At 43.9% G+C, this 13,174-nt stretch overlaps 1 protein-coding gene across 3 annotated transcripts in view; it reads right to left on the bottom strand.

The window, feature by feature from the left end:
* Nucleotides 1-13,174, bottom strand: part of HMGCLL1 (3-hydroxy-3-methylglutaryl-CoA lyase like 1) — a 176,451-nt gene that overhangs the window by 21,039 nt on the left and 142,238 nt on the right. For all 3 annotated transcript variants that reach the window (XM_083177321.1, XM_083177320.1, XM_083177322.1), the window contains one exon: nt 7,434-7,559. In XM_083177321.1, coding sequence (XP_083033447.1) covers nt 7,434-7,559 — 126 coding nt within the window. The remainder of the gene's footprint in view (nt 1-7,433; nt 7,560-13,174) is intronic.

Below are 13,174 nucleotides of genomic sequence, written 5' to 3'. Positions count from 1 at the left end.
CGGGGTGCCTTGTCCCATGCGGCAACCTGAATCCAGGCAGTCAATTGGTAGCGTGGGGGGGGCGGACCGGCACTCAGTCCCAGATGAACACTCTGCTCCGGTGCCTTCCAATACAAAGTAGGTAACTTAAAGAAAACAGCGGCGGCACTCGGAGACTTGTAAAAAACAGCTTTATAACATCATCAAATGGGTGCAGACAAAGACCGACGTTTCGGGGAAGAGCCCCGTTTTCAAGGTGCAGGAGTGACAAAATCAACAGTAAGACGCTTACCTTTATCAGGTAAGGGAAGACAGAGGCGGGAGCCCGTCACCTGCGTCCGTAGCCGGCGTGTAGTCGGAAGTAGTGCGTGCTTCACTTCCGGTTCTTCCGCCCGGCGTTCGCGACGCTGGGTTACCAGGGCAACCTGTGTATAAACAATATATATATATATATATATATATATATATATATATATATATATATATATATATGTAGTATTCATGCCAGGGTCCCTAGGGTTCTTCTTCCTGGGGGGAGAGAGGTGCTTCAAATGAAGATGGACCACAAGACAACAAAAATACTTCTTTATTCCTCATGTGGATGAGCAGGACTTCAAGTGCAAATGGACATATAATACAGACAGCAATTCACCACAAATGCAATGCATGTATGCAACAAATTCAAACACCATAGGCATAACGTTACTAAGATTTAGGACACGGACCCGACAGTTTGTGATAGTGCTGCTCGACTCCTGACCCCAAGGGCCTCACAGGGGTTATGAAAAGACAGTACTAGGGACATCACAGCATGGTCACCAAGTTCGGGTCTGCTAACACTACAAATACTGTAAACACTTAGCAAACGTCAATGGTTCTCTTATAGCACGCACATCAATACAAGGCAGGTATCTAGGCAATATGTTTAGAGTAAGCCTAAAGGTTACCGGTAACCTGGTAAGCATGAGGATGTGGTATGGGATTCCGAAGTCATTAGCCCGAAGGCCGGAATCCCGACTGCACAGCGGGTGGTGTGCATACGTTGCTACTTCATGTCCTGGGGCTCACAGGCACTGTAGCCCGACTTGTGCACAGGGTTTAAGCGGAGTACTGGGTAAAGACACTCCTGAGGAAGTCCAATAGAAGGCATGGATGAAACGCGTTGAGGGAACTCTGACGGCTGACCGTTGACTGTGCTCAGATATGCAACTTGGAGCATACACCAGATAAGCTTTTATGATTTTTTAACATTGTACGCGCAACTAAGTTGTTACTTTGTCAATTTAATTAAACTTTTTAACAGTATTACACTATTCCCAGCTTCATGTATATTCTTGTCTTTCATATATGTAATGAGGCATAAGGAATAAGGATTTTGTGGATGACTCACGCCAGCAGGAGGACTAATACATCAGGCTAAAAATACAGGGGTTGGATACCACTGCTTACGGTACTCCTTAATTTTTGGGGGTGCTATCTATCTCTCAGGTGGATGGTTACTTCACAGAAATATATTTATATACTGCACTAGGAGGCGCCCTTCTCATTCTCTTTTTCAGATATATATATATATAGATATAGTAGAGGGCACTCGCAAGGTTTTCTAAGACTGCCCGGCAGCAGTCTCAAATCAATAAACACTGTTTAGGTGTAAATCAACATTTTTTGCGGGTGGCGCTTTATCAAGGCATAATAAAGGGCTACCCGCCTGAAAGTTGATTTACACCTAAACAGTGTTTATTGATTTTATTGATTTGAGACTGCCGTCATGCAGTCTTAGAAAACCTTGCTAGTGCCTTCTACTTTTGTATATATATATAGAGGTATACGGAACGACACTACCCACAATGTAAATAGAATAGGCTGCATGCCTTTGCTAGGATAAATACCAGACAGGGTTTCCACTCCATAAATGAAACAGGAAACAGCATGGCAGTTCAGCTTCAATTTGGTTCAATAAACCACATTGGAGCTGCAGTGCCGTGCTGTTTCCTGTTTCATTTGGAAACCATTCCTGATTACAGTCCCGCTATTTGAGGACTGTCCCACTGTCCGGGGGGGAGGGGGTCAGTTAGGGGAGGGGGAGCAGGAGATTGCTTCCCCTAATTGCTGAAGGAACCGGGATGGAGAGCAGGGAGGGGCTTGGGGGCTGCCCAGTCACTAGGAGAGTGCTGGGCATTCCCCCAAAACTGATAAAAAAGGCACTAGACCATGCCCCCTTTAACCAAGGACTCATTTTAGCCTTTGGCATGGCAGGTGCCAATTTCAAGATTGCCAAAGTTGGGAGGTATGATATACAGGTATATATACAATCATCGGACTACTCATCTTTTTGGACCATGAAAAAGTCCCCAGAATTGGGGAGGGAAAGAGTTGATCTTAACCTTGGAGTAGAGGAAACAGAGCAACCCCCATTGCCGAACAGGAGACTAAGATCCAGTACTGAGAAGTGTTGTTAGCCACTCCAGTGTCTTATTGAACTGTATCATATCAGTTCCATCTCCTTTGGTAATGGTACCTATCTGAAAACCTATTCTCACAATGGTTCACTGTGGATCTATTTAACTTTACACTGTTTACATTTTAAATTGCTTTTATTGTTTTTCATGCATTTGGAATATATGAATTAAATGAGAGATTGACTCCTCCCATTAAGGAGAAATTTATTTTGGACATAAAATAGCAAGGTTAAGTAGATAGCAAATCTTTTTGATGTATGTGTTCTGGTGAACATTGGTATTACACTGACCTGATTGCTTAGCGCATGACTTATATTGTCACAGTTTTGTATTCTGTATGAAAGTGTTATAGTAATGCTAGGCAAAGTGGTACAGTATAATGTGATCTATTGAGATTAAATTCTGATTTTGTTTTATAGATTTTTTAATAAGATTGTAGAGCATGTGCTGTACTCAGCCGTTCATAATATTTGTTTTGTGACAGGCTGCATAAACTACAGTATAGTGGACATTGGACAAGATAGATGAGTGCAATTTACTCACTGCACATTGCCAGGTGGATAGAGAGCTACAGTTATAATGGCAAAACAAATATATAAATTGGTCAGATGAGTTTTGAACAGAATGACTGTATTACTATCAGTGAAAATCATATATTATAGGATGTACATTTTATATATTACAGATAAACTTAGATAACAGGCATAATCAGGCAAGGACAGGCACTTTCAGACTTGAAGCAATTCATGCTTAATTTGTCCTGCACTTAAAGTACTAGGTTTCCTAGAACAATATACAATTTGTACTGCTTATCACCTGCAATACTAATCACACTTGCATTGCGAGAAAGATAGTTTACAGACCAAATTGTAGAGCTACAGTATTTATCTGGATTCAAAACATCGGCAATAGTGCTGAGATTTATTTGTTTTGTTCTAAAACATACTTGAGGAGTGTTATGTTACAATAGAATATGAGTAAGACAACATGTACCAGCTGCTGTGGAACTACATATAACAGCATGCCCTGCCACATCTTAGCTCTTAGGACACACTTGCCAACCTCTGCACTTGAACATATTTCTAAATTCTAAATAAGAATTGCATCACATGGTTTTAAGCTGGAAAAAAAATTGAATCAAATCCATTAAATAGACTACACCAGAAACAACCTAAAATGTTGGTCAAATCCTATAAACAGCATACATGAGAAAAGTAAATACAGTATTACTCTTTAGGGCCAATGTAATAAAATATGAAGACTGCAATGTGCGGATGGTGTAATGGTTAGCATTACTGCATCACAGCACTGAGGTCATGGGTTTGATTCCCACTTTGGCCCTAACTGTACGGAGTTTGTATATTTTGTATATTTTGTGGGTTTACTCTGGGTGCTCCGGTTTCCTCTCATAATCCAAAAATATACTGGTAGGTTAATTGGCTTCCAACAAAATTAACCCTAGAATGTCTGTGTGTGTGTGTGTGTCCGTGTACATGTGGTAGAGAATATAGATTGTAGGCTCCACTGGGGCAGGGACTGATGTGAATGTTCAAATATTCTCTGTAGAGCGCTGCGGAATATGTATGCGCTATATAAGATACTGTTAAACATAAATGTAAATAATAGTGAAGAAACGTTCATAATATGACATTGTTCCTTTTGCTTCAAATCCATATAGGGTTAAATTGGAAAATGAGAGATGTTATGGTGTAGCAATTATTGGTCATTTTCACACATCTTGCCCCTTTTAAGGATTAAGTATTGCTTACTGTTTTTTAGAAATGAAATTCTGGGGACTAGGATGACATTTTTCAGACACAGTAATTTAATCCTTGGAATTCTGTTGAAATGTCCATAATAAACTGACAGGGGAAATAAAAGGTTTGACCCTGCACAGAATGGCTGTGTGATTTATGTCAACTCTACATCAGAAAAAATAAGCTCTTTAGTACTGAAATGTCTAAATGATATCTAGCAGAACCTTCACCTGTGAAACACACTGAAGTAAGTGGGTCCAGGCATCAATATGCAACTTGAATAAATAGAAAATGGAAAAAATATACCCATTGTTGTCTGATATTTGGAGAAGAGGATACTATCCCGCCATTCAGGGACGTATCATTCAATTAAAGTGCCAGTGGAGGGAACATCTGTTTTCTATTTATTCACATTGCATTGTTTATGGTATTGGGGTCACCATTTTTGGTTGCACCCACCACAAGGCTGCTTTGGAGCGCACTCCACTTGAACTTTCTGTATACTTCCCATCCATATGCAACTGCCTGTAGTCTTTTTCAATCAGTATATGCGTATGTATTATTTGCATAATCATTAATTCGCAGCCGGGGAGCACTCATTCGATGGTTGGTTGACCATCAAATGATTTCTCTAGTGCTCGCACATCAGAGACACCTCTATGATGTCTCTGATCTGTGAGCGCCCTGTGCTGGAACCAGGTGGGCAGCTGACATCCGCTGACATCAGCTGACATCAGCTGCCTGCACCCGCATCACCGGGTGATTACCATGGGAAAGTCCAGTGTTTTCATGGGAACACCCATGAAACGCTGGGCATTCCCATGGGCTGTGCCCCCCACCATTGCCCCACGCCTCCGGCCCGCACTTCTAGGTGCGAGCGGGATGGCAAACATGTAGTTCACCGTACCTGCTTGTACCCTGCGCCTGCACATGAACAGAGACGCAAAACATTGGTCCCCCGTGCACAGGGGTTCAAGCTGAAATATAAAATGCAGTGTAAACATAAAGAAGCCTGCATTTACCCTACACAGAAACAAAATAAATCCCCCAAATCTCTCTCTGCACGTGTTACATCTGCCCCACCTGCAGTGCACATGGTTTTGTCCATCTGAAAAAATTGCAGCCTTGCTAACAGGTCTGAATCTGGTCCTGTGTCTGTAGATAGATAAAAGAAAAGGGTGAGGGAGGTCTGCACTAGGTGGGGTTAAACAATTTTGTGATGATTAAAGAGTGGAGATGGTGGATTGGGGATATAACTGACAAAAAATTAAGGAATAACTTCTATAGTTAACATTACATACAGGCTTTTGCCTCTGGCCTTAGCCTGTTTGTTGTAATGGTCAGTGGTGCACCCCCGAGTTTATAATAAGTTTGACAAGAAAAACAAAAAGAGAAAGAAACTCGGGTGGGGTGCACTCTTATTACCCCCAGATCAAAGTTGCTCAATAAAGATGCTTAATAATTACAATAAAGATCTGTAGATAGATATACTGTAACTGTAGTGAGGAAACCTTATGCACCTTATTGCACCTGATAGACCTATCCTAATACATTAAACTACTTCCAAGGATTTGGCAGCTATGGCTGCAGAAGGAAAAGTGCACCAACACTATTTTATAGACATTCTCATTATCAGCACACACTTCCACTAGGACTATTCCAGGTGCAAGAAAGGCTTTATCTGAAAGCAAGCATTGTATATGCTCTGCATAACCTGAAATTCTATTGATATGCTCTGAAAGTTCTGATTGGGCGGTGGCCATGCAAATTAGCTATAAGGCCACCATCTACCATGTGAAGAGAAGATGCTGTGGAAGTCCTGGAACGGCGGCAGTCCTGCTAAAAAGCTTAAATGCTTGATGAGCAAATAGATACCGTGGAAGTTGCGGGGAGAACCATGTGAAGACTGAAGAAAATGCCCCCCTTTCTCTCTCTGTGGGGGAAGGGGGTAATGGGGAGTGGCCAATAATGCTGTTCCCATTGAATATATAGATACATACACTAGGGTCTACAGGCCATACGCCACAAGATGCTCAGCACGATTGAATTTTGGGAAGGGTAGTCTAACATAGGGCCTTATTCTAGTTCACTCTTTCTGACAAATTCCTTCTTAGATGGACAAAACCATGTGCACTGCAGGGGGCAGCTGTAAAATGTGCAGAGAGATTTATGTAAGTAAGATGCACATTTTGAATAAGAATGATGAGTTGCCTTTGATTGATGCACCAAGTAGGTTTATTTGGCCCAACTGAATGCTCACTGTAAAAGGACGCTTTGGTATAGAGCCAACAATTCAATTTACTTTGGATTCTGAATAAAATGAGGTCCCTGGCCTGAACTCTGGGTCACTCGGAATTATTTGGCATATCACTTTGCTTTGGATTAGATACATTTCCAAGGTTTGTTGCATAAGCCACTAAATGGGGATAGATACGGAATCCCACCAGGGGTCAGCTAAGTACATTTACCATCCCCCTGCCCCAGTGCCTAACCGTAACCCCCGCAACCTGCTGCCTAATCCTAACCCCATCCCACTGTCTAACACCTAACCATAACCCTCCTTTTAGGTGCCTAAACCTAACCCCCCTTCCCACAGCGTAACCCTAACCATTTCCTCTACGCAGCCTAACCTTAAGTCTCCCCACAAGTGCCTTAACCAAACCTCCCCTTCCCTAGCCTGATCCTAACCTTCCCAGTGCAGACAGCCGGGATGCTTACCGTATCTCACTAAGGGCCTTATTCTAGTTCACTCTTTCTGACAAAATCCTTCTTAGATGGACAAAACCATGTGCACTGCAGGGCGGGGGGGGGAGGGGGGGCAGATGTAAAATGTGTTGAGAGAATTAGATTTTGGAGTTATTTTGTTTCTGTGCAGGGAAAATACTGACTGCTTTATTTTTACACTGCAATATAGATCTCACTTTGAAGTAAAACCCCACCCAAATCTAATTATCTCTGCACAACTTACATCTGCCCCACCTGCAGTGCACATGGTTTTGTCCATCTAAGAAGGAATTTATCAGAAAGAGTGAACTAGAATAAGGCCCCAAATGTAAGCACAATTTGTATTTTCTTAATAATTATAGACATCACTTATTCCATTGGACATCTTCTGTAGTACCTATCTGGTGCCCTCCATTTTTATGTAATAAGATAAATAGAACATTAGAGTGTTTTCATCCTTAAAGTAATAACTTGAACCAGAAAGACAAGCATAAACAATTACATAATCTATTACCGTGTGAATGCCAAGCCCATTCAGCATGTAAAGTACATCTTCCGTTGCAACATTCCCTGTTGCACCATTTGCATAAGGACATCCACCTAGTCCAGCAACTGCACTGTCCACCACACTAACACCCATCTGCAGAAAAATAAGAAAAATAAGAAAAATAAGAAAACATGTACTGTATGTACACAAATGCATTGTGATAAGATAAGGCACAACCAAGCAGAAGTGAATCCTGTCCATTACGACATAACTGACAATGAGGATGAGATATAAATACAATTTACTTAATTTAACATTTTTTTTTTTTATCAATGAATACATTTTGCCTTAGGGGTGCCATGAAAAAATTCTGATATTTAGGGGTGGCAGATTAAAAAAAGTTTGGGAACCATGGGCTTGTGCTTATTACCGGTTATGCTAGAGACTGGAAGAGATGGTTATTGTTATAACATACAGTATATAACAGTGTTGGAAGGTTTAGTACCATTTTTTGCATGTGGTTTTGTTTGGGGGTAAGTTACTGTTGTTCTTTATAATGTAAAAATATGGTTTAAAGATGCAGTTACAGAGAATATTTCCCTTTGAGCGAACTCCCTACAAACCTCTTACTTTTCCAAATCACTAGAACTGGAAATAACAAAGGGGCAGATGTATCAGGCCTGGGGAAGAGATAAAGTGGAGATAATGTGGAAAGTGATAACACACCAGCCAATCATCTCCCAACTGTCATTTTTATAACATAGCTTATTGGCTGGTATGTTATCACCTTCTACTTCTCTTCACCAGGCTTAATACATCTGTCCCTAAGTTTCCAAGGGTACATTTGTAATCCCTCATTTGATAAAAAAATATCAGTTGTTCTCTGGGATGATGACTAATAAAGGTTACATTTTATTGTTTCAAAAGTTCTATGACAGGTGCACCACACCAGTGACAATCCTTTTTCTTGTTTCTCCTTGAAATATTGTGTCTATAAATCTTTATTGTCCAGTGGTAGCACACCTCCCAACCCTGTGTAACATACACACCATCCCATTGGTTACCAATAAGTGTCCCTTAATACAAGAGGACAGTGCGAGTGAACAATACCTTCATCTCCCCGTTCTCTGGGATGATGCCAACAGACTGTATAAGCAGAGAATAGGGCATTATAGTAGATCTAATTACACTAATAACCAGGGCCACCGACAGGGGGGTGCTGTGGGTACAGCTGTTCTGTACAGGCAGCTCATTTTTGCCCACCATAATCCCCCCCCCCCTGACTGCCTCCTTTTGAGCCAATCAGAGCTTGTGTTCCATTAGCCAATCAGTGGCAGCTTGTACACGAGCTCTGATTGACTCACCAGCTGGTGCTGCATTGTAATTGCCCACCTGCATCCTGCATTAAAGAAGCCTGTGCTTTTAGATTGGCGGTAAGTGAGGGGGGGGGGATGGGGAAGGGGGGAGATGGGGGGTGGCTGGACCCAAAATTCCTAGTGGCAGCCCTGCTAATAACATTTAAAAACGACTCTAGATCTGCATCTGGTGTGTGAATTTGTGTTTTCACCTAATTAAGGCATGCTGAATTCAGTGGCAAAATGAGTTTCTCTATTACGTCACATTTGTGAGAACACACAATAACAAAAGCAGTAATAACTATATAATACTGTCAGGATCTCCTGTGCCACGCTGCCTGGCGAGGCACCACGTGACATGGACTGGAAGGAGAAAACTGTCAGGATAGAGGGTAACCTCGCCGCCCTGACTCCGTTGCAACCAAAGGAGTTAGCGTGCGAGTGCGGAGCTAACCTTCACCACTAATAGCCGCGTTCGTGAGAGCCCGTTAGTCAGGCTCCCACCTCGATGCCACCTGGTCTTACGTGTGGACAACTCGCACGCCAAGGCCAGAGATTGACAAGGGGAAAGCTAACTAACCCAACTGGCGAGGACCTAACGGGAATCCTGAATGAGGAGCAAATGGTTACCCCGGATACAGAAATCTGCCACGGCCGTAGTAACGGTACCTGAGCGGCCCAACACTAGGCAAGGGGTGTAACAATACACAATGGATGACTAAAAAGGCAACAGGTGTAACAATACACAATCGATGACTCAAAAAGGCAACAGGTGTAACAATACACAATAGATGATGCAATAAGCAGTACAGAAAAGTAGAGATGATGAAGATTCTAACTTATCTGACACGGGTGTAACAGCACAAAGCTGAGAGCTGAAATGGCATCCAACAGGCACAGTAAACAGGACCAGGAGTGCAGCAACTGCAGGGACCAAGGCAAGCCGACAGGACCAGGATCGCAGCAACTGCAGGGACCGGGAACACTCAGGACGCTGGGTCTGAACTATAACCGGCGCCTGAGTGTCCCTGCGTGCAGCTTAATATAGCCGCACTTCCTGGCAGGGAGGATGCCGCACTGTCCCTAGCTTCCGCCCGGCTGCCTGGCGTCCCCCGTCGCCTAGGCAACCGGGGCAGGCGTTGCGGAAGCGGCCGGGCGCTAGTCTCCCGGCCGTCCGTGACGTAGGAAGGGATGTGCGTGTCACCGACGCGGCCCCTTCCTGTGGCGCGGCGGCGTCCCGGTTGCTTAGTAACAACCGGAACGCGCCGCCGAGAACTCCCTGCTTCAGCGCTAGCGCTGACAGCAGGAGTTCTAACAGTACCCCCCCCTTGAGGAGGGGTCACCGAACCCTTAGCCCCGGGCTTGAATGGAAATTTTTTAAAGAATTCAGCCCTTAATCTGGGAGCATGTAAAAGCCTATCCGGAACCCAGGATCTCTCTTCATCCCCAAATCCTTGCCAATGTACCAGAAATTTAAGTTGACCCCGGACAATTTTAGAATCGAGAATCCGTTCAACTAAAAACTCTTTATGGCCTTTGACAACCACCGGCTTCTTGGGCCGTTTCTGATGAAACAAAGCGGGGACCGGTTTGAAGAGAGAACAGTGGAAAACGTTATTAACCTTCAAGGATTTGGGTAACTGCAATTGGAAGGCTACCGGGTTAACTTGTTTAGAAATGAGAAAAGGTCCAATGAATTTAGGACCCAGCTTATGACATCTCTGGCGCAGCTTGATATGACGAGTAGACAAAAATACCCTTTGACCAACTTTGAAAGAACAGGGTCTTCTGTGCCTATCATAAAAAATCTTAGATCGGGCTGAGGACTGATTCAAAGCTAAATGCACCTTTTTCCAAGAGTCTCTGAGAGCAGTAACTACCAAAGAGTTGGACCGAGCGGCCTTGGCAGGGATGTCAAAGGAGTTGCATTTAGGATGATACCCAAAGTTACAGAAAAAGGGTGACGTCTTGGTAGAAACGTGATAGGCATTATTATAAGAAAATTCGGCCAAGGGTACCAGCTCTGCCCAATTGGTCTGACATTTGGCAACGAAGCAACGTAAATACTGTTCCAGGGCCTGGTTAACTCTTTCGGTTTGTCCATTAGACTGTGGGTGATAGCCGGAGGACAAACTAAGCCGAATGCCTAGGTTGGAACAAAACGCTCTCCAAAAACTAGCGATAAATTGGGATCCTCTGTCGGAGACAATGTCTTTGGGGAAACCATGAAGTCTGAACACATGGGTAATGAACAGCTGTGCTAATTCCTGGGCCGAAGGAAGCTTGCGTAATGGTATGAAATGAGCCATTTTACTGAACCGATCGACAGTAACCCAAATGGTAGAACAATGAGAAGATCTGGGGAGATCGACGATAAAATCCATAGAAATATGGGACCAGGGTCTTTCAGGAACGAGTAATGGAAGAAGTTGGCCCATGGGGGAAACTCTGGGCGACTTATGACGGGCACAAACAGGACATGAAGAAACAAAACGAGTGATATCTTGCTTCATGGTGGGCCACCAAACCACTCTGGACATACTTTCAATGGTTTTGGCGATGCCCGGATGTCCTGCTAATTGGCTGGAATGAAAGTCTTTGATGACTGAGGTTTGCAGAGTCTTGGGAACAAAGAGACGATCCTGAGGGGTCTCCTGCGGAGCAGACGGTTGAGAGGCCAAAACACGAGTAGCGAGATCTTGAGTTAACCCGGCCAAGATTAAACTGGAAGGAATAATGGGTTCCTCGAACGATTCTGAGTCTTGAGTGGATTGGAAACTTCGGGAAAGCGCATCCGCCTTGGTGTTCTTTGGACCAGGTCTGAACGTTATGACAAATCGGAACCGGGTAAAGAATAAGGCCCATCTGGCTTGGCGAGGATTGAGCCGCTTGGCGGACTGGATGTAGGCCAAATTCTTATGGTCTGTAATAACGGTGACCTCGTGCTCTGCTCCTTCAAGCCACTGGCGCTATTCCTCGAAGGCCCATTTAATGGCCAATAATTCTCTATTTCCCACGTCATAATTCTTTTCGGCGGAAGAAAATTTTCGTGAAAAATAGGCACAAGGATGTAACTTGTTATCATGATGGGTAGTCTGGGATAGCACCGCTCCAGCCCCAACATCAGAAGCATCCACCTCCACTAGAAACGGGACTCTGGGATCAGGATGGTGAAGCACCGGTGCCGAGGTAAAGGCTTTCTTTAAATGATCAAAGGCTTCGATGGCCTGATGTGACCAATGTTGCGGGTCCGCTCCTTTACGAGTGAGCTCCACAATAGGAGCGACGATGTCGGAAAAAGAACGAATGAATTTGCGATAATAATTTGAGAATCCCAGGAATCTCTGTATGGCCTTGAGGTTGGTGGGACGGGCCCAGGACAGGATGGCTTGGACTTTACTGGGATCCATGGAAAAGCCTGTGGGAGTAATGACATACCCAAGAAAAGAGATTTGGGATACCTCAAATTCGCATTTTTCCAATTTGGCATAAAGTTGGTTTTCACGCAATCTTTGAAGAACCAAGAAGACGTGTTGTCTATGTTCGGAGAGACTCCTGGAAAAAATCAAGATATCGTCCAGGTAAACAACCGCGAATATGCCGAGATACGGCCGGAGTACCTCATTGATAAAGTCTTGGAAGACGGCGGGAGCATTAGCAAGACCAAAAGGCATCACAAGATACTCATAGTGGCCGGTATGAGTGTTAAAGGCGGTCTTCCACTCGTCCCCCTGCTTTATTCTTATGAGGTTATAGGCCCCTCTCAAATCAATTTTAGAAAAGATAACCGCTTCTCGGATCTGGTCAAACAAGACCGAAATAAGAGGTAAGGGGTAAGAATTTTTTACAGTGATCTGGTTTAAAGCACGATAGTCAATACATGGACGCAACGAGCCGTCCTTTTTCTCTACAAAGAAAAAACCCGCCCCCACCGGGGATTTGGAAGGACGAATGAAGCCTTTTTTTAGACTTTCTTTAATATAATCATCCATGGCCCGAGACTCAGGACCAGATAATGCATACAAACGCCCCTTAGGTAACCTGGCATTGGGGAGAAGATCGATGGCACAATCAAACGACCGGTGAGGGGGTAGTGTGTCCGCTTCCTTTTTAGAGAATACATCAGCATAATCGTGATAGGGTACGGGGAGAGAGTCCAGGACTGGAACTACTGCCCGTAGCGGAAGAGCAAGACAATTACTAGAGCAAGATGACCCCCACCGGGTAATCTCCCCTGTGACCCAATCGACATCAGGATTGTGCTTCTTTAACCACGGAAGCCCCAGGACAAGAGGCGCAAACGGACAATGAAAAACCCAAAACGATATTTCCTCAGAATGTAAGGCGCCCACTGTCATCCTGAGGGAAGGAGTGCGAAAGGAGATACTGCCATTGGACAATGGTTGGCCATCT

The sequence above is a fragment of the Crinia signifera genome, chromosome 3 (assembly GCF_055691185.1).
Source record: "Crinia signifera chromosome 3, ASM5569118v1, whole genome shotgun sequence".
Lineage (NCBI taxonomy): Eukaryota > Metazoa > Chordata > Amphibia > Anura > Myobatrachidae > Crinia > Crinia signifera.
This window is presented reverse-complemented; position numbering and strand designations above follow the sequence as displayed.